Below are 27509 nucleotides of genomic sequence, written 5' to 3'. Positions count from 1 at the left end.
TTGGTCATCGGTGTACTGTTAGCTATGATGGTTTAACGCTCAACTCTCCAGTCTGCCCTCACGTTGTTTCTGTCAGCATTCACTGGATATTACTGTCTGACCAAGCTACAAAGTCACATTTCCCAAATGGGCAAGTTTCTGTTCATGGGCAATTGAAGGACCTTACTGAACTTTGAGGAGCCTTGTTTGATATGTTTTGAGAGGACTAGTATCAAAACGACTTCTGGTAGAACATTTTGCATTTCAGTCCTTTAGCATGCAGTATGTTAAGTCATTGTAAATTATGTTCATTAGCCTAAAACAGTTCCAGTGCTGCATGCTTAATTCATTTTAATGAGAAGCATCCAAACCTGTTAGGTCTATTCCACAACCTGTAAAGCAGACATAAGATGATGCACTTTGCATGCAAATTCTGAAAGATTAAAAGCATTGTTTGTTTTGTTTACACTGGAAGTGAATGCCATTAACCAGGCAGCTGAGTTTTTGAAAGGGATGTTGCTTATGATTTATGAATCGAGAGGCTGTAAAGTAAAAACGAATCCCAGCTGAGGGTCATTGTTGTTATTTTTTATAACTAATTATGTGTGATTTTAATACAGTCACATCAGAATTAGATTTTAAAAAAATGTACAATTTACGAAATGTTCTGCAACATTGCATAGTTTGTTTATTATGAAGTTTATTTTTCAACTCTAAGATGTTTTGCTCAGTGCAAAACTTGGGCACAAATCCGCATCAACCAGCTTTTCGGGATCTTTATACATTTATTCATTCAATTAATTTATCGTTTAAATGCTTATCTGCAATCATTAATATCAGCTGAATTTATAAAAATCTTCATCGTTTTTGGCCTCAAAAGTCTAGTATCAGCCAGGCTGTACTTTACATACTGTATGCTAAAGCAATAGCACATGGAGCTATCCAAAAGAGGTTATTGTGGTTCCAGTCTTCCCTTGAGATATTCAGTAAGAAGAACAATGGGCCACCTTATTCCTAAAGTTAAGATTTAATATAATCACAGAGGATATGATTAGGCTTCAGACTAGATCAATGCTTTCAGTACTCAGCAGTAACAAGTATGGTTATTTGTGGAATAATGTTAACGTTGCAGCTTTGCAGCTTGGACAAAAGGTAATAACCAGATTTACTCTGATGTCTGTTCACAAATGTTTGATTCCCCAGTTATAGCGCTTGAATACCACCCTTCCACTAGTATCTCACACCGTCCCTTGTATATACTTTCCACCATGTTTTTTCACTCCAGAGGTAACTCAAATAAATTAAAATCAAAGAAAAAAAGACAAAAAAAATCTTACTTCTTAACAGGGTGTTGTGGATGTTGACAGATGAGCTTTCGCGTTCATAAACCTGTTACCGTTAAAGTTAATAATGGTATTATTATAAGATTGAAAGCATAAGAAAGGAAAAGTGTACTTTTTCCTTTTTCAGAGTCTGCCTTTTTTCCTTCAAGAAAAGGGCTGCTGAAGTTTCAAGAATGTTTTTAAAATGTATTAAAGATGCAAGATAATGAATACATGTATGAGATTTGTCTCTGTTCCGTTTTGGAAGACCGATCACATATAGAAACACTATTTACCGGATTCAAACTGACGGCCAGGAAGGGAGACAGTGTGTGTCGTGTTTGGTGTGGTCTGCTACGTGGCTCAACAGAAGCATGACAGAAAACCAGAAAACCTGGAATCACAAAACAGCATAACACACGTCCGAATTGGTTGGCAAACTTCATTAAAATGGAAAGAAACAATCTGATTGGTTTCCACTTTGGTTTGAAATGCACTACTGTACATGTGACACACACTGGTCAGCCCTTTCCTCCGCCTTCCGCCACCCCCTGTTAGACTAACCAGACTTAGTCTTTTGGCATGTGGTTGAAAGTAATGTTCTGTATTAGACAGCTCCTGTATAGACACCTTGACATACCTACCAACACGGGAGTGAATTAAGGGAAGACTTGGACCAAATGATCTACTAAGTCTCAATCACAAAGGCTGAGAATAATGGAAAAGTTTGGACCAGTTTGCACTATTAAAAAGCCTAGGACACATCAATGAATGCTGAGCTCAAACATACAGTCAGTTTGAACTGGAACTGTCCTAACAGAGATGGCTAATTGCCTGAAATGTAACTGGGGAAGGGTAAATCCAGAATAAAAGGCAGTGTTGGTAGATATGCACCTGGAGCCTCTAGCTGTGTCTCCCACCTACAGAGGCTTGTCAGTATCACAGCACTGAAAAGTATCTTCCTCTACTTTGTCCTTTACCACATATACAGCAACTACCACATGGTCGTCCAGGCAAACCAATTTTCCAACTGTTGATCAAGGAGAGCACAAAATTAAGACTGTACTGCTTTGTACACAATTAATATTGTATTGATTTTATTTATTAGACAGGCTTTGTTAATATGATTCAAATTTTTGGTCCTATCTACTGTATTGTGGCTACATGTCTGAATCTGTCACTATAAATTGAGAGGAAACAGGTAAAGAATCTACTTTTCAGGACTGTGGAGTCGACCCACTGTAGCGTGCTGTATTATTCTGTAGGGCACAACATCATAGTAAGAGCATGTAGAAGACAACAAACTGCTGGTCGTTAGGGGCATCTGTCCGATTAGATAGAGCTCATCTCCCCCCTTCAATTCTGAATATGTGGTATGAAAGAGATGTTCATTGTGATTAATTGTTAACCAGTGATGTGAATATTAATCATGAAATAAAAAGATGAGCAAAATACCAGCCAATGTCAAAGTTGTGTCATTTCTTCTACCTTAATTTACATGATGACACCTTTACATTACATGAGGTAGAGTGTATCTTTGCATATTGGTAGACCTTGTTAACTAGTTGTAGACCAAAATCAGTAGTGAAGCCAGAAAAGTCACAGAAAACCCACACACATCACAAACCTGATATGTGTGTTCATACATAGACTATTCAGCACCTCATTTGGATATTTTCTCTGCAGAGTGATCAAACCACCCAGGTGTTGCACTGCCACTGTTTAACGGACAAGGCACTGATTACATTATTCATTAAAGTTCATTTGTGCTGTTAATGAGTGGTTCAGTGCTGAAGCATTAAGTGTAAGATGTGGGTTTTGCCACGTTAAGTAACTGCAATAAACAGTCCTTTTTACGTCAACATGACACAGCCATGGGGTGACTGTGGCCCAGGAGGTAGAGGTAGTCCACCTATCAGAAGGTTGGTGGTTCGATCCCTGGCCTCAGCAGTCTACGTGTTGAAGTATCCTTGAGCAAGATGCTGAACCCCAAGTTGCTCCCGAACCATGTGTGAATGGGTGAATGCAGGCTCTTGTTGTAAAGTGCTTTGAGTAGTTAGAGGACTAGAAAAGCGCTATATAAATACAGTCCATTTACCATTTACCATAGACATACATACGTAGACGCGCTGAATCGTACGTCAACATTGCTGCCTTATTGGATGGGGCAAAAGCGAACGGTCGTATATATCGTACAGATAGATATATGTATATATGTTCATTATTGCCCCCCCCTGTACAAATAGATATATGTACACTGCTCAAAAAATAAAGGGAACACTTAACAACACTATATTATTCCAAGGCAATCACACTTCTGTGAAATCAAACTGTCCACTTAGGAAACAACACTGATTGAAGATCAGTTTCACATGCTGTTGTGCAAATGGAATGGACAACAGGTACAAATTATAGGCAATTAGCAAGACACCCCCAATAAAGGAGTGGTTCTGCAGGTGGTGACCACAGACCACTTCTCAGTTCCTATGCTTTCTGGCTGATGTTTTGGTCACTTTTGAATGCTTGCGGTGCTTTCACTCTAGTGGTAGCATGAGACAGAACCCACACAAATGGCTCAGGTAGTGCAGCTCATCCAGGATGACACACCAATGCAACTGTGGCAAGAAGGTTTGCTGTGTCTGTCAGTGTAGTGTCCAGAGCATAGAGGCGCTACCAGGAGACAGGCCAGTACATCAGGAGATGTGGAAGGAGGAACAGGAGGAGCACTGCCAGAGCCCTGCAAAATGACCTCCAGCAGGCCACAAATGTGCATGTGTCTGCTCAAACGGTCAGAAACAGACTCCATGAGGGTGGTATGAGGGCCCAACGTCCACAGGTGGGGGTTGTGCTTACAGCCCAACACTGTGCAGGACGTTTGGCATTTGCCAGAGAACACCAAGATTGGCAAATTCGACACTGGCGCCCTGTGCTCTTCACAGATGAAAGCAGGTTCACACTGAGCACATGTGACAGACGTGACAGAGTGGACTGGCCCGCCCGTTCCCCAGACCTGAATCCAATTAAGCACATTTGGGACATCATGTCTCGCTCCATCCACCAACGCCACGTTACACCACAGACTGTCCAGGAGTTGGTGGATGGTTTAGTCCAGGTCTGGTAGGAGATACCTCAGGAGACTATCCACCACCTCATCAGGAGCATGCCCAGGCATTGTAGGGAGGTCATACAGGCATGTGGAGGCCACACACACTACTGAGCCTCATTTTGATTTGTTTGAAGGACATTACATCAAAGTTGGATCAGCCTGTAGTGTGCTTTTCCACTTTAATTTTGACTGTGACTCCAAGTCCAGACCTCCATGGATTAATACATTTAATGTCCACTGATAATTTTTGAGTGATTCTGTTGTCAGCACATTCAACTATGTAAAGAACAAAGTATTTAATAAGAATATTTTATTCATTCAGATCTAGGATGTGTTATTTTAGTGTTCCCTTTATTTTTTTGAGCAGTGTATATATTCTCATCATTGATCCCCTGTATAGATAAATGTATGTATGTATATATGTTCAGATATATATAGCTATATGTATGTATGTTCATCAATCACTGAATATCAAAGTGACTAATGAAAATCAGTTAAATGTAAACGTTTGTGCTCTTTATTCAGAAAACCCACCTGTCACATCTATGTTTCAGGATCTGGTTATTATAAACACAGATGCTTAATATAAATATTTCAATATTTATCATCACAATAACAGTGTTACCTACATTGGTAGCAGTAAATCTCATAAAATCATTAGAAAAATACATATGTTGGTTTGGTGCTTACCTATGTCCTAAACATATAAGGAGTAAGCATTTATAATCATCACATTAAAAGCTACATATGTTATTTCTGATGCATATTTCGCTCCCAAATATATTAGTGCGTGTGAATGGGTAGATAAAATGTATTAACTTAAATCACTTTGTAGAAAGACACTTTCAAAAGTTCGATCCATTTCTGTGAATTAGTTTACTTGGCAGATCTGCCTCATCCAATATGGCGGACACGCTGGCGTATCGCAGCAACGGACCATCCCGCTTGATGAGGCGTCTACGTTTATGGACACAGCCTGAACACAGCAACATCATAGCATACCAGCTACAACCAGCGTGTCACACAGTCTGCTTGCTGGCTAGTCCACGCATGACGTAATGACGTGCAGGTGGAGGCGGGAACACGAGGAATGAGTGCTCGCGCAATGAAAAGAAACCGCAGGTCTGAGAGGAAGGGAAGGTCAGTTGAGGAAGCTGCTATTGCTACAAGTATGCTATTTTACCCCAAAATTGTACTCAACTATATATACAGTACATGAATAACTGCACTTATTTACTGCCCACCAGTTTGGAGGTGTATGGGAGGCAAACAAATTCAAAATATCAATGATAGCTAGCTAGCTAGCTAACTAGCTTAGGTAGTTAGCGAGGTGTTGGATAGCTAGCAAAATGTTGTCCATGATGATGTACAGTAGTTGTGATTGCCGTCTTTATTCAACAGTGGCATTTTGTGTTAAAACACACAGAGGCTGCCACTTGCTTGTATTTCACATGGATGTACTGTACATGGTAATATAGACAGCAGACTGGGTAGACAAAATTTTTGAGCTTTTCTATGAAGACAGAAGAGATGGGGCAAAAGTTAATCCTGAATACAAAGTGTAACTGCGTGCTCAGACTTGATAATACTGCCTATCTTCAGTTTACCAGCTAGAAGAATTGCAGTTTAGCTTCTGGGATTAACACAACCCTTGAAGCACACATGGTGATAAGGCATTTATCTTTAGATTTTGGCATTTGTACATTCTCATGTTTGTCAGACTTTCTGTTACTTGCTCGGATGTGTTGTCTTAATTTTAGTTGCTGTATCTAGGATTTCTGAGATTAGCAAAGACATTTTCAAGATTAATTTATAAAAATCTATCCATATGCGCATAGGTATTCCTGTTTGTAGCCTCCTGTTAGCATGTGGTACTTTAATTAGTAAAACTGTAGCCAAGCCATTGAGACAGTCTAGCGTGTTCAGCAATGTGTAACATTATAATGGCTATAGCTCAATTATTATGAGATTTTGAATGTGGATGTGAATGATGGAAAATCAGACCTATTGACACAGGAATAAGATTTATTTATGTGGCTTGTTATATGAGATAAATAAGCTTGGAAAAATGTCAATGGTAGTAGTAGCTAAACATAAATTATAATTAAACAAATGTTACAAATGACCTTTTTGTAATTTGAGGGACAATATTGCCCTCTGTGCTTGACTTGATTCAGTTTTCTAAGACCATCTATTCACAACCTATGTTCTGCATCCAGTTCTTATTTTCATGAAAGACAGTTAACCAGTCTTTGTCAAATATAGACATTAATTTCATGCCTTTAAATCCTTCTCTAAAGTTAGTTATTTTGACCATTATTCCCCTAAACAAACTAAAAAAAAAAAATCAGTGTCACTAGATTGTTTGTGTGTTTGCTGCAAAAGCAAGATATAAAAATGTATTTTTTGGTTCATTGTTGACCATACTTTACATATGAAAAAAATTAAGCCAACATTTGCTTTGTTAAGGTTTAGGTTAACAGAGCTGACTCCGAACAGACTAAGACTAGAAAAAAATTCAGTTATCAAAGTCAGCAGGATGGATGGATATCATGATTACAACCACGTGTTTAAAATGGGTTGGTAAAGTTCCAGAAGTTGGTTGTGTCCTTGCTTCTACCCTTGTCCTTGCTTTCTGGCATGGCGTTGCATCCTTAAGCACAAAGATAGCCTGTGAAATTCCTGCTGGCTGCCTTTATGGTGGTGATGATTTACTGGACAGCTTATGACGCACGGCAGAGGAGTGTGTATCAGTAAGATGTTTTTGCATGGAGAGGAGCATGAACAGGTGATTAAACAATAGACAGCCCATGATTTTTTATACAACCATGTGAAACAAGGAACAACAGTATCGTCAAGTGTAAAATAAACATCCGCAACTAAAAGACTCAAAACTTGTTTTAAGAACACTTTTATAAGATTATGACTATTATAGTTTCATATAAAAACTATTCAGACAGAGAGACAGTGCATCTTCCACAGCAAATTACTTTTTTCTTAAGGTACCGGTACTTTATTTTTTAGTCCAGCATTTATCCAGTAAAAATTGTGCTTTTTTAGATAGGGTAAAACACTGTAGCTAGTATTGTATTCATGAAGACTCCTGATTTCTTTGCATCAACTATAGAGTTGCAAGAGGAAAGGAAAGGTGAACTAGGTGGAAGGAAGGTCAGCACCATGGACAGTGACCTTTCCCACTTCTGCACAGGGAGGCACACCTGAAGTATGACAGTGCAGATTCTGTAAGTATGCGTCCATTAGAATTTCCCCACCAAAACACAGAAACTTCCTCAATAACAATGTATAGTATAGTCCTGAACCAGACCACTCAGCTATGAGATGAACTATGTAAGCACCAAAAGTCTTTAGAAAGGGAAAGAAATTCACATACCATTGGCTGTGTTCATACATGCACTGCTACCCTGAACTTTTGGATACTATCTGCTGTTGTGTGCTACATGTGACAATGTCCTGATTCTCCAGACATTGTCTGGAGTTCATATATGAAATGGCTAAACAGCATGTGTGCAACCTGTGTATGTGCAGAAATAATCGACATACAAAACTCACCGTTGTACAATGCTTTTCTGATTTTGTGTCAGTTTTTACAATGACAAGCAAAGTAAACATTACTTGACGTTGCTCTGGCTGTCACCATTTAGGATTGTTCAGTGTACTATCTCACCTGGTATTATTAGTGAAAGATAGGATGCTGTTTTCAAACGTGCCTTCACTACCACTTTGAGACAATACTGGTCAGGCCAACAGACAGCCCCTCATATTCTTAAACTTAATTAACACTTACAATACATACTTACAATAAAATTCTGAGCCTGTCAGTGGCAACAACAAGCATGTACATACATTGATGGTGCACAATCACCCAGAGAGATTACATTGCAGGCCGTTTCGTGGCTGCCAGCTGCTGTAATCATGCAAAATACTGCAAAGCATGTCAAAATCTGTTTTCACCTTTAATCACATGGACACAAAAACATGGAAAAAGTGGGTCCATAGTCAGATAATACTGTATGTGACCAGAATTTATCCTGTTTGGGATATTGAAGCCTTCCAGGACACGTTGACTGGCACCAACTGGAATCCCTGCTCACAATGCCACGTTGATTGATTAAAAATGAACTGCAGGTCAAGTTGAAATAAGGTAGGCACACACGTTGGTAGGCAGACGATTCAACGAATACTGGTGAGCACACCTGTGCTTAATCAGAGAAGAGGCTGGCCCGACCTGTCGGCCCTGGAGTGATGTCACTCAACTAGACGGACAGGGGAGAGACAGACAAGAGACAAAAGGAAGGAAAAACACAGGAGCACAAAACGGAAAAGGGGGGAGGAGATTGCAGATCTACACATGAATACAGAATAACAATAAAGTCAATACTAAAAATATAGGAAATAAAACAATGAAGAAATAAATAAAAGAGATAAATACAATATTTAAAATAGGGTACAACATTTACAATAAATTCAAACTAGGTCTGAAATGAGCCTTTGAACAGCTGTAGTGGTGGCAGAGAGTCCAAGTGTAAGACCTTCTGCAGGCTGTTCCATGTATAAGGTGCACTGTAAGTGAATGACATTTTCCCAAATTCAGATCTGATCAATGGAGCGTAGAGCATCTATTCTGTGAGCGAGTGCCAAGATAATGTGAGTTCAGAGTTAAAAGGGATGAAATGTAGGGTGGAAGCAAAGGCATTGAAGCTCTATAGAAGAATTAAAACCAACGCTGTAAATTCTGCGAGGGCTATGTAAATTTATGAGCGCAACTGTGAGCCTTGCTCAGCCTTGATACCAACAGGAAGTTCTTTAGTTTGTCCTCCATACAATGGACCTCCATAATGTTGGCAATGTGTTGCCTTCATTGCAGAATTTTAAACTCCTTTACTTAGCTGTAATCTATTCCAGTCAGCCCTCCATCAAAGGTCCCATTCCCAGCTGTTCACAGTCCTTGTATCTCTGACTTCTGCAATCACATGTACACACAAGGGAAGGTGTGAGGCACCTTCTCTCTCTTAAGTTTGAAATCTGAGCCAACTATGCTTTCAGATGAGGGTGCTATTGTTAGGATGCTTGTTATTTACTGAAGGTCACTTGAGGAGGTGTTGAGTATTGGACCCTGCCTCCATGTGTCCTTCTTTTGTCTTGCCCTTTCTTCTGGTCTGCATTCAGACATGAAGTCAGTGGTTCGTGCATTTGCCTCAGAGCTGCAAGACTCCTATAGATTAAAAGGTTTTTCTGCTGATGAGGACTGAACGTTGTGCGTAACAGGGCTAAAAGGTATGGTTTGAACTACATTGTATCTTAATGAATTTAGCAAAAATTGTGTTGTTCATTATGTGTGTATTATAGGTGACATCTGCACAATCTGCAGTTTATGCACATGAAGTATTACATTTTTCATGTGTAACTGGAGTGATAGTGTGTGAAATGTTAGTTGACCAATGTCAGTTCTTGAAAATGAACAGATAGTGGAGCAATATATAGGTGAGAGATTTGCAATGAAATATATATATACATTTATGACATGGTTGCTCTTTTTTCAGAGAGAATTTGGACCAATGCTTTGTTATTACACATGCTATGCATATACGTGGTGACATAGTGCCAAAGGTTATATTGCATTTTATATTAGTGAGCTTAGTTATGAGCGTGATATATTTACTGTTTGTCATGATACTTTAAAATAATTTGCTGATTTAACTTCATAACGCTACTTATTTCCTCATCATTAGAAATCTTTGAATTGAGATACCTTCCGTAAGATTTATGTATATAAAATGGTCATGATTGTGAGTGGGAATTTTGATGTTGATGTACAAAAATTACTGTCTACATTAGTGGACAGTGAGATCACATAGATTTTCATATTTTTTCATACAGCAGAGTACTGCTTATTATGACATGACTTATGCCTCTCTGTGACTCACTAGGTCAGGTAATGAACTCCAGGCTGTTTTGTGTCCATAAAACAAAAACTAATTAGGTAGAAAGGTCCATCCACTGGATCCTCTGAAATCATGCTTTATATTTCCTGCAAGACTTTAGACAATATGTCCTGTTCTTGATCACCAAAGTGATGTAACAAGCTTATAAATTCCCAGGCATCACCCAACAGTTGCCCTTATCATCATTACTATAAAAAACAGCAACTTGAGACTGTACTGACCTCTAGTGGTTCGGCTTTTCATCAGCTGCAATGATATAGAGGTTTACTCCAGGATGTGTCCCAACTACACCAAGACATCACTGTTGGGTGTGGATACAAGTACACCAGAGCACACTTCTGACCAAATCCAACCATCACATCAGTTTTGCTGTGTGTGATCACAGATACTACACACAATATAGCTACGAGTGACACATAGTATATCCATAAATAATCACACTCTCCTTAATGTACAGAAATAACTATTTTGAGTCGCAGATGTCTCAGTGGTATAACAAATTTGATCAATTTGCTATACTGGACATAAAACTGTTCATGAAATGCATACAGCTTAAGAAAATTCAGCCATTCCAAGGCTGTCTTGATGAAATCCTACAATCATTAACTGATCAGCTTTTATTTAAAAAATGCTTGAAATGCTTGTTGGAGTAGTAGTTGCAATGTGTGTAGCTACATTTATATATGTGCAGGTTATAATTGTGACATAAATCCCACAATTTGAATTAAATGCATTTTAATTGTGTAATAGTAGTGGCTATAATCCCAATTAACTTAAGTATCACCAGTATCATAACATTTGTTTGACTGTGCATACATAAGTACGATTCAAAAAAGCAGAGGCACAATTTGAGATGCAGATTAATTTTATTCTACTGAACAACTGGCATGCTTAGGGAGACACCATTCAGACATCAGGTGCCTCAGAAACAAGAATGTCATTCCACGAGCTTCACTCCTCGTCGTGTCCTTTCTGATTAAGAGACAAATAACAACAAGGAATTATTTGAAATATTATTTCTTTAATTCATTGCAATTTATGATCAAACATTTAAATTATGTAGATTCACTGTCCTGTGTATTGTGTATAGTTTTATGCATACTGTACACGATTTAACTGGTGGCATTAATGAGTTCTGTACCAATATACTGACTAGCTCATAAACACAACTTTAGTGTTAGTGTTCCCTGTATTTCCATTCTTCATTCTGCAGCAGCATTAATGCTGTATTTACTGTAACCATAGCTGGCCCAAAACAGGCACATGCATTGTGTCCAGCACAGAAAAGGAAATAAATCCAAAAACTGACCTTTGACCCCACATCACGACTCTTGGCACGTAGCTTGTTGACCTGAGACTCAGCAATGTCAGCTCTCTCTTCAGCCTCATCAAGCTCATGCTGAAGCTTACGGAACTTGGTAAGATTGCTGTTGGCCTGTTCCTCCTGAAGGAGAACAAAATTTCCTCATTACTACCTGACATGTTTAGATAATGAAATATGCTGCTGGTGCCAATGGTAACATATCTTTTCAATTACATTTAATAAGAGATTTTAAAAAAATAGAAAGTCAGTTTTGGATGTAAAATGTTTTAAAAGTGTTCTTTGATACAATGTTTGTGAAGTCATTTCATCAAGACATTATGTTATTATCGGCCATATTGCCCAGCTCTACCCAATAGATTTTACTGTATCGAGCAGGGAATGGGCAATGGTATTGAATATGCACACACATGCTGTAGGCTTGGGCAGATTTTATGCCTTTTTTTTCTTTTAGCTTCTCAAAAATACTAAATACTCACCGCCACTTCTGCAGCTTTCTTGTAGGATTTGACTTTTAGCTGCAGCTTATCTACCAGATCTTGCAGACGGGCAAGATTTTTACGGTCCTCTTCTGTCTGAAAAGTAAAAAAGAACAATTGAATTGTAATTTTGCATAGACATTATACTGTGTGTTCCACAATTTCGTAAATGCACAGAAACTTGCCTGATAGGTCAACTCTTTGATTCGCCTCTCGTACTTTCGTATTCCCTTGACAGAATCGCTGGACCTTTTTTGTTCAGCCTCTACTTCACTTTCTAGTTCTCTGATCTGTTGAGGGATGATGTAAAGATAGATTTTTGTTTTTCGATTAAATATGCTTATGTAGACTATTTTACAGTGAGGAATTGTTCCATCTCTAAAATGTTCAATATTGCCAGGTTTTGGTGATTTTGTTATTTCATAAATTGTTCATTTGATTTCTCAGAAATTATTGAAACTCACCCTGGCCTCGAGCTTCTGCAGCTGCTTCTTGCCTCCCTTCATGGCGATCTGTTCAGCTTCATCCAGACGGTGCTGCAGATCTTTGATGGTTTGCTCCATGTTCTTCTTCATGCGCTCCAGGTGAGCGCTGGTGTCCTGCTCTTTCTTCAGCTCCTCTGCCATCATGGCAGCATCAGTAATGGCCTTCTTGGCCTTTTCCTCTGCGTTTCTGCACTCCTGCACTGCTTCCTCCACTTCAGTCTGAAGCTGGGATGTATCAGCCTCCAGCTTCTTCTTTTGGTTTATCAGGCTGGTGTTCTAGTTTAACATTAATAGAGTAGAATTTGAACTTGAAAACAGTGAATGTAAAACAAGCATGTTAGAATGTATTGATAATGTATCTTACCTGTGAGTGGAGCAGCTGCACCCTCTCACTAACATCCATCAGCTCTTGCTCAGCAAGTTTGCGACTTCTCTCAGTTTGCTCCAGAGCAGCCCTGAGCTCCTCCACTTCAGCCTGAAGCAGGTTGTTGCGTCTCTCAACAATGGCAATGTTTTCCTTCAAATCGTCATTGGCTCGCAGAGAGTCATCAAGCTGGAGCTGAGCATCCTGGAGGAGTGCCATATTTATTGTAAAGCAAGCAAAATGATAACACAATATGTCCAGGGAGTCCTTTTCAAAGTAAAATACATACCTTTAGATGTGAATGAACAGCCTTAAGTTGTTTCTGGGCCTCAGCTGCCTGCCTGTTGGCCTGGCTCAGCTGGATCTCCATCTCATTGAGGTCTCCCTCCATTTTCTTCTTTAGACGGAGGGCCTCATTCCTGCTGCGAGTCTCAGCCTCAAGAGAGCTCTGAAGAGTATCCACAGTTCGCTGTTGGTTTCTCTTCGCTTGCTCCATCTCTTCATCTTTCTCGGCCAGCTTGCGCTCAATATCAGCCTTAACCTGGTTGAATTCAAGCTGGACTCTGAGAATCTTCCCTTCCTCGTGCTCCAGTGAGGCCTGTCAAGAAATATAGGTTGAAAATCAAATATTTGACTTGTTATTGCTAATTACCAAAAAAATCAAGAAGTCCAACATTGCAACTTTCAACATACCTCTGCTTCCTCCAGGGCTGTTTGTATCTCAGACTTCTCTTGTTCCAACTGTTTTCGAATCTTCTCAAGCTCATGAATACTCTTTCCACCCTCACCAATTTGTTCAGTGAGGTCAGATATTTCCTCTGAGAAACAAAGTGTAACATTGTAAGTGTCTTAGTCATAAGAGTAAATTCTGCAATAGAGGTGTAAGCTGGTGCCACCCGTACCCTGGAGATTCTTATTCTCTCTCTTCATGGTCTCCAGATGTTCCAGAGATTCTTCATAGGAATTCTTCAGTTTGAAGAGCTCAGTGCTCAGTGACCTGGCTTCCTTCTGAGAGCTCTCCAGCTCAGTCTGAGACTCCTCGTACTTCTGTTTCCATTCTGCCAAAATCTGAGAGACAGTTCACATTTCAGATCAAGGAAATATGTCTGTTTACAGGTCATTATATATTAATTCTTCATCTGAAAGGGCAAAAAATTGCCATACGTTATGTGTTATAATTTCTATTATTCAACCTTGTCAAAGTTTCTTTGCTTCTTGTCCAGAGCAGCAGCAGCAGCATTAGACCTCTCCACATCCACCATGAGATCTTCAATCTCATTCTGCAGCCTGTGTTTGGTCTTCTCCAGAGAGGAACATTTAGCATTCACTGCTTCAACAGCCTCTTCAGCCTCCTGCAGACGCTGAGCCAGTTTCTTCCTGGATTATGATTTAATTCATTATAAATTAGTTTCTTTTAAGATTTTAAATTAGAGTTGTTTGAGTGAAAATATATTTTACTCACTTGGCCTCCTCCAGTTCCTCGGTTCTCTGGATGGCATCAGTTTCGTACTTAGTCCTCCACTGAGCCACCTCAGAGTTGGCCTTGGACATGCTGCGCTGCAGTTCAGCCTTCGCCTCCTGCTCCTCCTCATACTGCTCCCTGAGCAGGTCGCAGTCATGGCGAGCAGACTGCACTGCATGGGCTAATGCATTCTTGGCCTGAAATGAAAGCATATTTTAATGCTTCTCATGCACTAACATTTATTCTGTTCAAAATGAGGCCTCACAGCTGTTTGTGTGCTACCTTGATTTCCTCTTCCAGTTGTCTTTTAAGGTCTTCAATTTGTTGAGTGTTGGATTGTTTTCCTCTGGTGAGTTGAGACACAAGGGAATCCTTTTCCTCAAGTTGCCTTGCAAGTTCACCTAATTTGAAGAATAGAATGAGTACTTCATAACGTCCCAAACAAAGCACAGCGTTCAAGTCAAATGCCTACCATTCTCAGTTTGAAGCTTTGCTTTCTGCATGCTGAAGTCATTGATGGTACGCTGTCCCTCTTCTGACTTTGTTTTATATTCATTCATCTGGTCCTCCAGAGACCTGCACATTTTCTCCAAATTATTCTGAAAACAAGGAGCATTAACAGTGTCACATAATCTGTTTCAAAATGAATTATGTCTTAAACTAACTAAGTAAAATATTATTCAACCAATGAGGTGGAAAAGTACAACAGATAAAAGTCATTTACTTTTGTTTTCACAATATGTTCCATATTGGAGATCACATCATCCAGCTCCAGTCTGAGCTCACTCTTCTCCTTCTCCAGTTTCTGCTTGACTCTCTGCAGGTTGTCAATCTGCTCTCCCAGGTCAGCAACACTGTCAGCTTGTTTCTTCCTCAGTGTGGCAGTGGTGGCTTCATGCTGCAGAGTGGACTCTTCAAGGTCTCTGCGGAGTTTCTGGAACTCAGCCTCCCTCTTCTTGTTCATCTCAATCTGGGCAGCTGTTGCTCCGCCAGCCTCCTCCAGCCTCTCACTGATCTCCTCCATCTCTCTGGACAAGTCTGCTCTCTGCTTCTCCACCTTGGCTCGAGCAGCTCGCTCTGCTTCAAGCTCTTCCTCCAGCTCCTCAATGCGGGCCTACACCAAAATCAAAGTGAATTTCTGCATTGAATGGCTATGAATTGAAATGAATGAATCACCAGATGTCACATCACTGGACAAGCCAATTTACTTTCTTTATCTTTTAAATATTACCTGCAACTCCTTCAGTTTCTTCTGGAGCTGGGCACTCATTGCTTGTTCATCTTGTATTTTGCCACTGAGTTGGCTGATTTCAAAATCTTTCCTGTGCATAAAAAAATGTAAAATGTACCAACTACCACACAATTTCAAGTACATTTGAGCTTTTGCTAATGCACTTTTAACGTTACTTTTTCAGCCTCTCTTCAAGTTGCTGCTTGTCATTTTCCAGGTCCATGATACTCTCTTGAGCTAACTTCAGGTCTCCCTCAAGCTTGCGCTTTGCTCTCTCAAGGTCCATACGTACTTTCTTCTCTTGCTCAAGGGATCCTTCAAGCTGTGGGCAGAAATATTATACAATTTTCTTTTTCACCTCTTTATTATTTGTTTTATACAAATTCACCTGATTTTGTCAATTCTTACATCATCCACTTGCTGCTCCAGCTTAACCTTGGCCTTGGTCAGAGTGTTGACTTTGTCTTCTTCACTCTGCAGATCATCCAGCGTTTGCTGATGAGCTTCCTGTAAGGCTTTCTTTTCCTTGGTCAGCTTGGCGATGATTTCTTCCAAAGCAGCCATCTCCTCAGTCAGGTTCTTGACCTGTGGCCAGTGGAAATTTTTAGAATGGACTTCAACATGAATGTTAATTGGGACACACAGAGTAATTTCACAGTGATTGTTGTTTGTGGTACCTTGTTCTCAGTGGCATGTTTTTCTTTCTCCACTTTAGCCAGAGTCAACTCTAAGTCATCAATGTCTTTCTTCAGCTCTGAACACTCATCCTCCAGCTTCCTCTTCTTAGCAGTTAGTTCAGCATTCATCTCCTCCTCGTCCTCCAGTCTTTCTGTCAGCTCCTTAATTTTTGCCTCCAGCTGAATCTTGCTCTTGATCAGCCCCTCACATCTTTCTTCAGCATCACAGAGATTATCTTGCTCCTGTTATTAAAACCATAAAGCATGTCATATAGCAAAAGTAGTCCTGGTTTGATGTTGATATTAATTGTAATGCTGTAAGAATCAGTGTTTAAACATACAGATTGAACTTGGAGCTGCAGGTCATTTTTCTCTTGGAGAAGAGTGACCATTTTTTCTTCGAGTTCCTTCCTGCGGGCTTCAGATTTTGCAAAAGCCTCTTTGAGTTTGCCAAACTCTTCTTTCATGTTGGCCATCTCCTTCTCAGTTTCTGCTGACTTCAACAGAGGTTTAATCTTGAAATACATCTTCATCCAGGGCCAATTCTTGACCCCCATGAAGGCACGGATGTTCCACTGGATCACAAGTAGTGCATCCCTGTGAAAATTCATTCATAAAAATATTGAGGAGAGCAATACAAGTAATTATTTCCTTGACAATTTAAATAATGGCATGCTATATAATGAGCCCATTATTTGAATGTGCTCTCTGTGTTATTTCATTGAAATGAATCCTTCTCTCCTTCTTATACCTAAGGCATTGGATTTATTAGTGCATATACCTTCGTTCAACAATCTTCTGGAATTCAATTCTTGCCAGAACACCTCGTGACCTTGCCTGAATCCTTGTGATGATTAGAGCTAAACGGTCATCTCGCATCTCCTCGAGTAGACCAAGTAGCCCAGCTTTGAAGAACACCTGATTTTTGCATACAGATGAGATCGTCAGTGGCATGTACAAGATGCCCACATTGAAGGCGGGTGTGTGTGAGTGTGTACATTGTGTGTTATCACATAGAGAGTAATATTGTGAATGAAAGTAGAAGTAGCTGAAACAAATGATACCCAATTTTTGTCCATACTTAAAGAACTGTAGTCAATAGAAAACCATATTGACCTAAAATTCAGTTTCACTGCGCAGTTCCTTATCACACTGTGGCCGAAATATAAATGCTTAGTACTACATATGCCCGTATGTATTTCACCAATTCACTTACCTTAGTGTGCCCCAATTTGTATTGGTTGTGGTCAATATCCAGAGAACCCAACAGTTTCTCGGAAGCTTTCTTGTTATCGATGAATTGTCCCTCAGGGATAGAACTTGGGTTCAAGATGCGATATCTTTGTAATGATGATAAAAGATCATTTCAGTTTCATTTCAGGTTTTGTGAAATATCACTCCCAAAACATGCCCAGCTAAATAACTATCACTAAAAATATAGTAAAATGCATTGTTGGGTGACAAATGAAAAGAAAAAAGTTCAGTGGAGAACATAAGAAATGCTTACAGGACATAAAGATTCACTGAATGGATTAACGAGTACATAAATGATGTCAATCATGTGCTGTGACCTTCACAGTCACCGAAGAGCAATCCATTTTAACATCTATTCGAGATTTTGGAGCAACTTGTTAGACAGTGCTCTTCACCACATCATCAAAACACTTGTGTGTAGAGTGTGAATATCTTATACTAGAATGGTGTTAATCCCTCCAGCAGAGTGCCAGAAACTTGGAGAATCTATGACAGTTCACCTTGAAGCTGCTCTGGTTGTCCACCTTCAAAGAGACTTAATATTTTTTCCTTAATGTGCCACCCATCTGTATATCTGACAGATACCTCTGTTTGAAATCTCCGTAGAGGATCCTGTTAGGGAAGCCCTTTCTGCAGATCCTGATACCTTCCAGCACACCGTTACAGCGCAGCTGGTGCATCACCAGAGGATTCTCCATGGCCCCAGGAGTCTTGGTCTCATTGGGGATGATGCAGCGTACAAAATGGGGGTGAGTAGACCTCAAGTTGGTCATCAGCTTGTTCAGGTTCTCCTGTGAGTGCACCAGAGAGGACAGAATTGATTGCCAGTTGCTGTAATAACAACACCTTAATGAATATAAACAATATAGTGCCATATGGTTAAGGACTCTGAGGATGCTGTGTTTCTCTTACCCTGTGCAAGGCTGACACAGTTTGGAAGGATGAACCTTTCTTCTTGGAACCACCTTTGCCCTTCCCACCAGTCTCTTGAGCTATTTATAATATTTATCATTAGACTTTCAAAAGCAAAATATATAGAAGATATGTTTTTAGATTATTCTAAACAGCACAAGTGACACACAAAAAAGTAAATGAAGAGTGGTTCCTTTGAAGTTTTGCATTTATATTCAAAACCTCTTCATTCCTCATGTCAATCTTCCACATGATAGATTGATAAATATTTTTAAACTCAGATGCTTGTTCCCTTTTAAATACAAACCTGAATCTGCTCCAGCATAATTTGCAAAGAGAGTTGCGAGCAGCTTGACAGTAGATTTTTGATATAGTCCTACAACGGTCTCATTCAGAGGATCCTTGTTCTTCACCAGCCAGTTGTTGATATTATAATCAACCGTTCCAGCGTAGTGCATCAGGGCAAAATGGGCCTCTGGTTTTCCTTTGACAATTCTAGGCTTCTGGAAGTTGTTTGATTTCCCCAGATGGTTGTCATAGAGCTTAGCCTTAAAGGTGGCATCAGAGGCTTTGGGAAACATGCACTCCTCTTCAAGGATGGACATGATGCCCATGGGCTGTCAAAATCATTACGGTTATAAGACAAATGTCATGGCAGTTTTTAAAAGTGGAATGAACAATGCAGTAACATATTTAAATGACAATGTCCTAATACAGTAGTTTATGGTACTTCATAACTCACCTTTTCAATCAGGTCAATACAGGCCTGCAAGTCCATACCAAAATCAATGAAAGTCCACTCAATGCCCTCTTTCTTGTACTCTTCCTGCTCCAGCACAAACATGTGGTGGTTGAAAAACTGTTGCAGTTTTTCATTGGTGAAGTTGATGCACAGCTGCTCAAAGGTGTTGAACTGTAATGAAATAGTCCACAGTACAATCAGGCTAAATAATTTCTCCAAAGAATACTTCATATAGATTACGTGCTCTTTTCAAACTCACATCAAAGATCTCAAATCCAGCGATGTCCAGCACACCAATGAAATACTGGCGGGGTTGCTTGGTGTCCAGGGAGTGATTAATTCTTACCACCATCCATAGAAACATCTTCTCGTACACTGACTTAGACAGTGCGCCAACAGCATAGTACACCTTGGGAAGAAAGTTATTAGAAATATCTTTAAAACTGAACTTTATGTATATCAAACTATCCTCCAAAGGTTCCCTACAACTCATTACCTGAGCGACATTTTGTCCCTTGGTGACCCACTCATTTCCGACTTTGACTCTTGGGTGACAGAGACCTTTGATGAGGTCAGCAGAGTTCAGGCCCATCAGATAAGCTACTTTGTCAGCAACTGTTGAGAAGTTTTGGTGTTAATTCAACAAGGTCATCACTACCTTTTAATGTTTTCATCAGTCTTTTATCTCTGTCTGTCTCTGTCTCTAGTTTCTTTTCCAAAACCCTCTTACCCTCAGTGCCATCAGCCTCTGCCTGCTCCTCTCGCTGCTTCTGCTTAAACTTCATGTTGCCATGATGCATGATGGCACCGGTCATCCTGTAAATGCCATTCTTCTCCTCTTGAGTGAAGCCCAGCACATCAAATGCATCCTGAAAATGATAATGCATGATCAAAAATGCATTTCTGGCATTGTAAAAGTTGATTTGCAAGTTCATTTTTGACTGGGATTTGAGGATTTGGCTCACATCAGTGGCCATCAGCTCTTCAGAATCATTGATGGATGTTACTGTTGTCTCTCCTTGGGAGATGAAGGCGTAGTCATAGGGGTTGTTGGTGATAAGCAACATTTCTAAAGAGGGAATGGAAAACATTTGCTTTAAAATATCTCACTGTGTTTAAATACAGAAGTAATTATCATTGTTGACGGCTCTTGAGATTTGCAGCAATCAGATATATACCCAGAAGTTCAGGCTTTGCCTGAGACAGGATCTGGTAGAAAATGTGGTAGTCCCTCTCAGCTTTGAGCTGGTAGGTCACACGTGACTTCTCCAAAAGATCTGTTGGAGAAATCAGTTGTCATTGTCCTATATTGATGAGTTCCGAGGTGATACCTTCAAATTTGTCACATAAACCATGTTACTTACAAGTTTCAATATCAGCAGACGCCAGCTTTCCTCGGTTATCGAAGTGAATGCGGATAAATTTACCCTGAGAGCATGAAAACACTTCTTATAGTCCAGTTAATTCACTCAATTTACAAATTGCTATTTGCAGTACCACACTCACAAATCTGGAAGAGTTGTCATTCCTGATGGTCTTGGCATTCCCAAAGGCCTCCAGAGCAGGGTTAGCCTGAATGATTTGGTCCTCCAGGGTACCCTGAATTTGTTGAACAAAGACATAACTTCAGGCTCAGTGCCAAGTATGTAAAACTCAAAAAAACCTTTTAGAAATGATCTTTAAGTGTAATTGAGCTTTACAAATGACACTTGAAATATTCAGAAATATATTCTGTAACACAGACCTTCTTTTCAACAGCTGGATCTTTCTTCCCACTTGGGACAGCCGCGATGCTGGCAAAGTACTGAATGACACGCTTGGTGTTGACAGTCTTTCCAGCGCCGGATTCTCCACTTAGTTGAACAGAGACAGAAAGTTTTAGGCCAAGATTTATGACCCATAACTACTGAAGAGGTTTTTGTTGGCTGTGTGACTTACGTGATAAGGATTGACTGGTTTTCTCTGTCTGTCAACGTGAGAGATTTTTCAAATTATCGGTAAAAAAATGCAATGACATCATAATTGAATATTTAAACAAGATGAAAGCTAAAGTAGATAATTCACCTGACAGCATGTACTGGTAGGCATTGTCAGAGATGGAGAAGATATGAGGAGGAGCTTCACTTCTCTTCTTTCCTCTATAGGCAACAACCACTTCTTGGTTGTAGACTGGCAGCCACTTGTAGGGGTTGACGGTCACACAGAACAGCCCAGAGTAGGTCTACCATAATGAGGGATAGAGGATAGTGGGTTGAGATGATGAGGTCTCTCATGAGGAATGAGGAAATGTACCAATTAGGCAGTTGTCTTACATAGATCATCCATGCTGCATAACGCTCTTTGAGGTTAAACAACACGGCGGGCTCATGGAGGAAGGTGAACATCGCCATGTCCTCAATTTTATCAAACTTTGGTGGGTTCTGCGGGTGTACATCGCCTTCCTTCACTGTGACAGTCTGCAGAAAGAGATAACCCATTCTCAAAGACCAAGACTTTTATCAACATACATTTGAAATGAACTGAATTGATATGATATACATACCTTTCCAAATTCAGTGTTAACAGTGACTTTGTCACCATCACGACTTGTGACAGATGCCTTGACGTACTCTACCTCGGGGTCTGGAACAAAGCACTCTTTCTTCATGTCGAAGGCACGAGTTTGGGCTTCCAGACGCTCCTTGTCTGACTTCCTAAGATAAGGAGCAGCAGCCCCAAACTCCGCCATGGCGGCATCACCCATTTTTAAACCTTTTAAGAATGAAACATCTTTTACAGCCTGAAATCGTCCTTGCGCATTACCAATTGGTCATTCACATAAAACCCAAGGAATCCACACACCAGACAAATGTAAAAACAGTCATTGTTAAGATTTCATTCGACATAATGAACTTGGAAAAAGTTTCCTATATCCCCAAACAAAAAAACTATATTTTCAATCATTGGTAACATACCTTTATTATTTAAAACCTTTTATCTTTTTGATACAAATACAAAAACAGATATGCTAAAATGAATTTGCCTCTAACATTAGAGTTATAGGGACACCCAGAGGTCCTTCACATGAACATGAACAACCCGTTAATGGTTGAATAGGAAAAGACATTAATTTGTTGCTCACATATGGATGTGTTAACAGAAAAGCAAGATGTTTTGAATAAAAACCACTTAAATAGCTGTGTATTTTACCTGAGGTGTGTCACTCCACAGGAAATTGTGATCTGTGCTATTTATATTCAGTGGACAGAAGCAAACAAAATGTCATATTACGTCATTAGTGTAATGAAGACAAATCAAGTTTCTCTAGTAAAATACACCTATTAAAATATAATATCTATATACAAATGAGACTAATTACACCATCTTGAACATTCTTCAAAATGGTCACTAACATACAGTAAAGCTGTTTCTCAGATGGTGAGAAACTTGATGTTTTTCTTACCTTTGACCGTCAACCTTTGTCAAGTGAAATGATGGATCCAGTGGCTGACAGCAAGCTGCCTCTCCATTAATAAAGGTTGTTAGTCAACCAAATATGGGGATGAATATCAGAGAAATGGCATCCAGGTTGCCTGTCACAAAAGCATTCTCCAAATTGGGTAGAGCCTAGTGCTGCTATTTGTTGCTCTCACCTTGTGAACGACAGAGGAATACGCCAGACGGGACATGACAACGAAAGGGGAAGGCAGGAGGTGGGGGAACAGGGACAGGCTACAGTCTATCAAGTAACTCTCTTTTGTCCCAGTTATGTAAAGTCGTTTTGGAATAGTAATGAACAGTCAGGGTGGCAGTGACACTTAACTCCATGCTGGAAATGTAATTATTCAAAGTTTCTTTGTTTGTTAAGTATACTACATAAATCAGTGATTGACAAAACTTGTTAGGGCATGGTTATTGTAAAGAAAGTGGAAAAAATCTGTTCACATGACAACAGTAAGTGATAATATTAAATCAATCCTGTTTCAATTAATTATTCATTGTATCAGCACATTATAGGACCTACCGTACTGTGCTCCATAACAGCACTAACTAGTCAGAAATTCTTTCTTTTTTTGGCACTGAAAATCTCAAGAGGAAACACATTAAACCATATACTTATATTAATGGCTGTTTGTGTTTAGAAGATAGATCCACTGTGCTTTATGATGATTTATGTCTTATTCATGGCAGACATGCATAGACTGCCTCTATACTCAAACTAAATGAAGTAGTAGCAGGCAAGCAGGATTTATTGGACATCAAATATTTCATGATCTAAAGTTCAACAATAGTCTGTCAAGTGATAGGGTGTGAAATACATTTCAAGAGGGAGAATAAAGGGCTGCAGCTGTTGTCTATAGAGATGCAAGACAAGGCCAAGGTCACAGCTGTGAAATCTCTTTGTTATCACTCACCACTGTTCACAGATATATGCAAGTCTAACCTTGGTCACTTGGCATTGTTTCCCTTTTTTTCTTTACCAACAGTAGAATTGTTCAGAGTCTATGCAACCCAACTCAAGTTCGTATTACATGAATATACAGAAAGTTACATGAGCTGACCTTTTGAAGGTCTTTTGAATGAAGTGTTTGATAAACACTGCTGAAAGACCTGGAACTGTGCAAAACCGTTCTCCATCTGAATAATGAAAGATTTTCTGCAGAATTTTGGAGTCAAAAGTCCACATGCTTCATAACCAGTAAAGATTGGCAGAGAGACAGTTGAAATAGTTAAAATTATAAATTTGTAGGAACTTTCCCTGATAGTATGCTCTCCTTTGCCAGTGCAGATGCCATCTGCAAGACTCACAGTCCCTCCAGTTAATGCACTAAGCAATTGAATGTGACAAGGGATAGAGTACACTGTCACCTATCAGTGTTTTGTAGTGAGTATCTAACATTGTGGTCAAGGCCTTTGCATGACACAAAATTAGCTAATAGGGTATTAAACAACAAAAATGTAAAGGTAAAAAGTTTCCCAAATAAAGAGGCGGGGGTGAAACTAAAGAAAGGCGGGCAATAATGCTGCATTGAAGCAGATGGACACTTTCTGGACAGCACAGCAAAAACAAACAAAACACTCAAATGGCATGTCAAGACATAAGGAAACACGCATGACAATATGTTACTATGTTAATGTCATATTTTTTACAAAGAATGGAATAAAATATGCTAAACAGAATGATTTTGTGTTTATTATTTTATGTAATTATTCTTGTAATGCATGCTTTCTCTTGATATTCTATTGCAAACTTAAACTTAAATTTTTCTCTAAAACATACGCTCGTTCATTCATTTCCAACAAAAGTAACCAAAAATATTAGCTTCTCATGGTCCAGATTGGCCATGTTTTCTCCTTGTGAATTGAATTATATTGAATTTGCTGTCTGCATGAATCCATGTGAATACAGCATTAAAGATACCACTGTTTTGTAGTAACAAAGCCATGAAGTCTTTTATTCCTACTAGCATTCTGCATTTGGATTCAAAGTTATTACCTTTGATGTCAAATTCATAAAACTTCACAGGTGTGCCTTTTTTTTTTCCTTAACTGGTCATAACAAAAGAATACTGGATTTTGAGGAGCAGATCAGTTGAAGACCAGAGGTTCTAATTTTTGGATTTTTAGACCTACACAAGATACCTATGTTTGTGAACTGAATCATATTCATATTTTGTTGTGCACTCTAGGCCTCATTCCAAAAGTTGCCTGCTGTGATGCCCTTGGCCTTCTTCTGTTGACATGGCATTGTTTTCTTCTCTTTATCCTTGAGCACAAAGATAACTTGTGAAATTCCTGCTGGCTGCCTTTGGGGGTTTGGTGGTTCAGCGGACAGCTTGGGGACAGCTTGTGACGCAGGTCGTCAGGACACATTTTTATTTTTTCTCTGACCAGCAGCAACAGGTGACAAACCCATGAGAAACCCATTATGTACCGCATGTACTCTGCATAGTGTAATGTTGGATACTACATCACTTATATACAAGAATATGGTAAAGGAATTTATATTCAAGAACTTAAGTATGTCATACTCTGAAGGACAATGAGGCAAAGCAACTTTAAACTACCATGGGTAGTGGCAATCAGAAACTTCCTGACACAGAATTTAAACTTGATATTGTGAACGCGCTGGTACAAATGAAATCGTACAAAGCATGCTGGCTGGTAATGCAACCAGAATCTCAGCTGTCTTCCTCTCTGTCACATCACATCTCACCAGGTCTTGTCCCTGACTGCCTTTGTACTAGAATTGTCATCTCCTTTAATTATGCCTCAGTGTATTCAAGGCCCTTGCAGAGCACACGGCAGTCCACTAAAGGTCTCATTCCCAGCTGTCCACAGTCCTTGTGTCTCTGACTTTTACAATCACATGAGCACACAAGGGAAGGTGTGAGGCACCTTGCCTCACTTAAGTTTGAAACTAGAGCCAACAAAGCTATTGTTAGTATTTGTTCTTCATTGTTGCAAAAGGTCACTTTTAAGGGGGTGGTGAGCTGTGGTGGAGGTGAGGAGTTGATGTTCTTTTGGCTTGTCTTCTACGCACTTGTTCAGGCTGTGGACTGCTGTGTGGATTCTCCTCCTGATTACTACATGTCTTCTCATGAAGCAATGACCAGGACATGGTGAAATAATGGAAAGGTACTGTTGACCATTTAAAACGTTTTTTAGATATATTGGAAGGCTGCTAATTTGGAAAACTGAAAAAGATTTGATGTAGCCATTATATACTGTCCCATTTGGATTGATGGAATGGTGTTTCTTGAATTGTAGGTCTGTTTTGGAGGACTCTAACCATGAACACGCCAAATCAAGATTATCTTCGGGCAAACAGACATCTTTGTCAAGTCTGCATCTTTTCTGAGTTCCAGTTGGCTTTGAAAAGAAGATACTTCTTACTAAAGAAACTGAATACTACTGAAATGCACTACTATTGTGAAGGTTAGTAGTTTAAACTTTACTGGTTTACTGGTTTTGACATTTTAGTCTATAGTCACACAGAGTGTTACATATAAATATGTAAAAAGCAAAGGTTTGGTCACCAATGGATGATGCCCAATATTCTATGATGTCCAACATTAGTAATTAAAACATTTTTTAATGGGTAGATGGTTATTTTTCAGTTGAAACTCCCTTGCATAATCCAACAATGAAATATTTCATGCATCATTAGTTCACAAGGGCTACTGCAAACTAAAAATACACTGTGCCCTGTGCAGTGGTGGATTCTGAACTGGTGATTTATAAAGATAGTGAACTAGAAATTAAAACATTTTGTCAAAATACCTTTGCCATTTATCTGATTCAAATCCAGAAACTTGAAATGTATTTAATATCGTTTCCCCCAAAAAAACGTATTCAGTTCACTGATATTAATTTAGAGAAATGCTGTATTTGTGTTTATTTTGAATTTGCATGTTGCAAAAAATAAATTGTAATGCTTGAAGGAAATGCTCCAAGGAAAAGAACACCTTACTAATTGTTGACCAGCTGTGGAATATTTTCAGTATTAAAAGAGTACAGTAGGTATTATCAGTAAGTAAGGGTTAATTGTTTGTTTTTTTTAACAAGACTCATTTACCAACAACATGTACCTCTTTACCAAACTAAAGCAGATTGTATGAGTGATCATGATGCTGAGTGACTTTTGCAACATCAAATGAATAAGAGAGTAAAAGTCCTGCATATGCCTTGCCATAATGCCTGTTGTCCAGCTTTCTTCTATCTCTTGTCTACGTCACTATGTAAAACAGCACCACCTTCCATCTTCCATCCTCTGCCTAGGTGACCACCTCGCCCACCTCGCTGTCTGCCATTGTTAAATGAAGATGTGGAAGGTAATGTTATGAGCAAGCAGTCAATTTCTCTGGTGTTCTCTCTCTGTTGCTCGATATCGGCTGTCAGTGACTGAAATTCAAATTTAAAAAATGTGAATGTTGTACCTTTTTTTGTTTGTTAGTTAGCCTGTTTTACTGGGTGCACAACTGATGTGGCGACTCCCACAGACTGGGAGCAATCAGTGGTACAACTGCCTCTTGGGAGGGAAGAGCACTGGGGTTACATCAGAGAGTTTCAGACAGAGAAGAAAGCAGTTCTGCAGCAATGGGCAGTATGGAAAAAATAATGTGTGTTTTTATTTTTGAACATTAAAGCTACATGCTATTCTAGTAGACGACTAAAATACAAGCATGAACCTGAAAATAAGCATAATATGGCCTCTTTAATTTTCCGAAGG

The 27509-nt window shown here is 39.4% G+C and overlaps 1 protein-coding gene across 1 annotated transcript; it reads right to left on the bottom strand.

Moving 5' to 3' along the window:
• Positions 1-11220: 11220 nt before the first annotated feature.
• LOC121614451 (myosin-7-like) lies at positions 11221-22835 on the bottom strand. Its single transcript, XM_041948317.1, has 39 exons — positions 22740-22835; positions 22487-22523; positions 21840-22048; positions 21610-21753; positions 21362-21518; positions 21236-21263; positions 21042-21150; positions 20804-20896; positions 20662-20725; positions 20476-20574; positions 20263-20366; positions 20028-20166; positions 19794-19912; positions 19557-19706; positions 19298-19468; positions 18863-19172; positions 18556-18635; positions 18229-18434; positions 17606-17729; positions 17171-17307; positions 16731-16986; positions 16390-16632; positions 16121-16297; positions 15889-16034; positions 15713-15803; positions 15206-15595; positions 14954-15080; positions 14764-14882; positions 14482-14678; positions 14213-14396; positions 13922-14087; positions 13713-13837; positions 13309-13617; positions 13020-13223; positions 12635-12931; positions 12356-12460; positions 12171-12266; positions 11680-11814; positions 11221-11342 (listed from the first exon to the last, which is right to left on the bottom strand). Exons 3-39 carry the CDS (start codon positions 22038-22040, stop codon positions 11322-11324), a joined length of 5823 nt encoding a protein of 1940 aa, XP_041804251.1. The 5' UTR covers positions 22041-22048; positions 22487-22523; positions 22740-22835; the 3' UTR covers positions 11221-11321.
• Positions 22836-27509: the final 4674 nt, after the last annotated feature.

The sequence above is a fragment of the Chelmon rostratus genome, chromosome 12 (genome assembly GCF_017976325.1).
Source record: "Chelmon rostratus isolate fCheRos1 chromosome 12, fCheRos1.pri, whole genome shotgun sequence".
NCBI lineage: Eukaryota > Metazoa > Chordata > Actinopteri > Chaetodontiformes > Chaetodontidae > Chelmon > Chelmon rostratus.
The sequence above is the reverse complement of the archived record's forward strand: the minus strand, read 5'-3'. Positions and strand labels throughout refer to the sequence as shown.

Coding starts and splice junctions, on each gene's coding strand:
- LOC121614451 (XM_041948317.1), bottom strand. CDS start 22,040: ATGGGTGATGCCGCCATGGCGGAGTTTGGGGCTGCTGCTCCTTATCTT. Junction 19,469..19,556: donor CTGGATTTGAGATCTTTGAT/GTGAGTTTGAAA, acceptor ATTTCATTACAG/TTCAACACCTTTGAGCAGCT. Junction 14,883..14,953: donor AAAGCTTCAAACTGAGAATG/GTAGGCATTTGA, acceptor TCTTCAAATTAG/GTGAACTTGCAAGGCAACTT.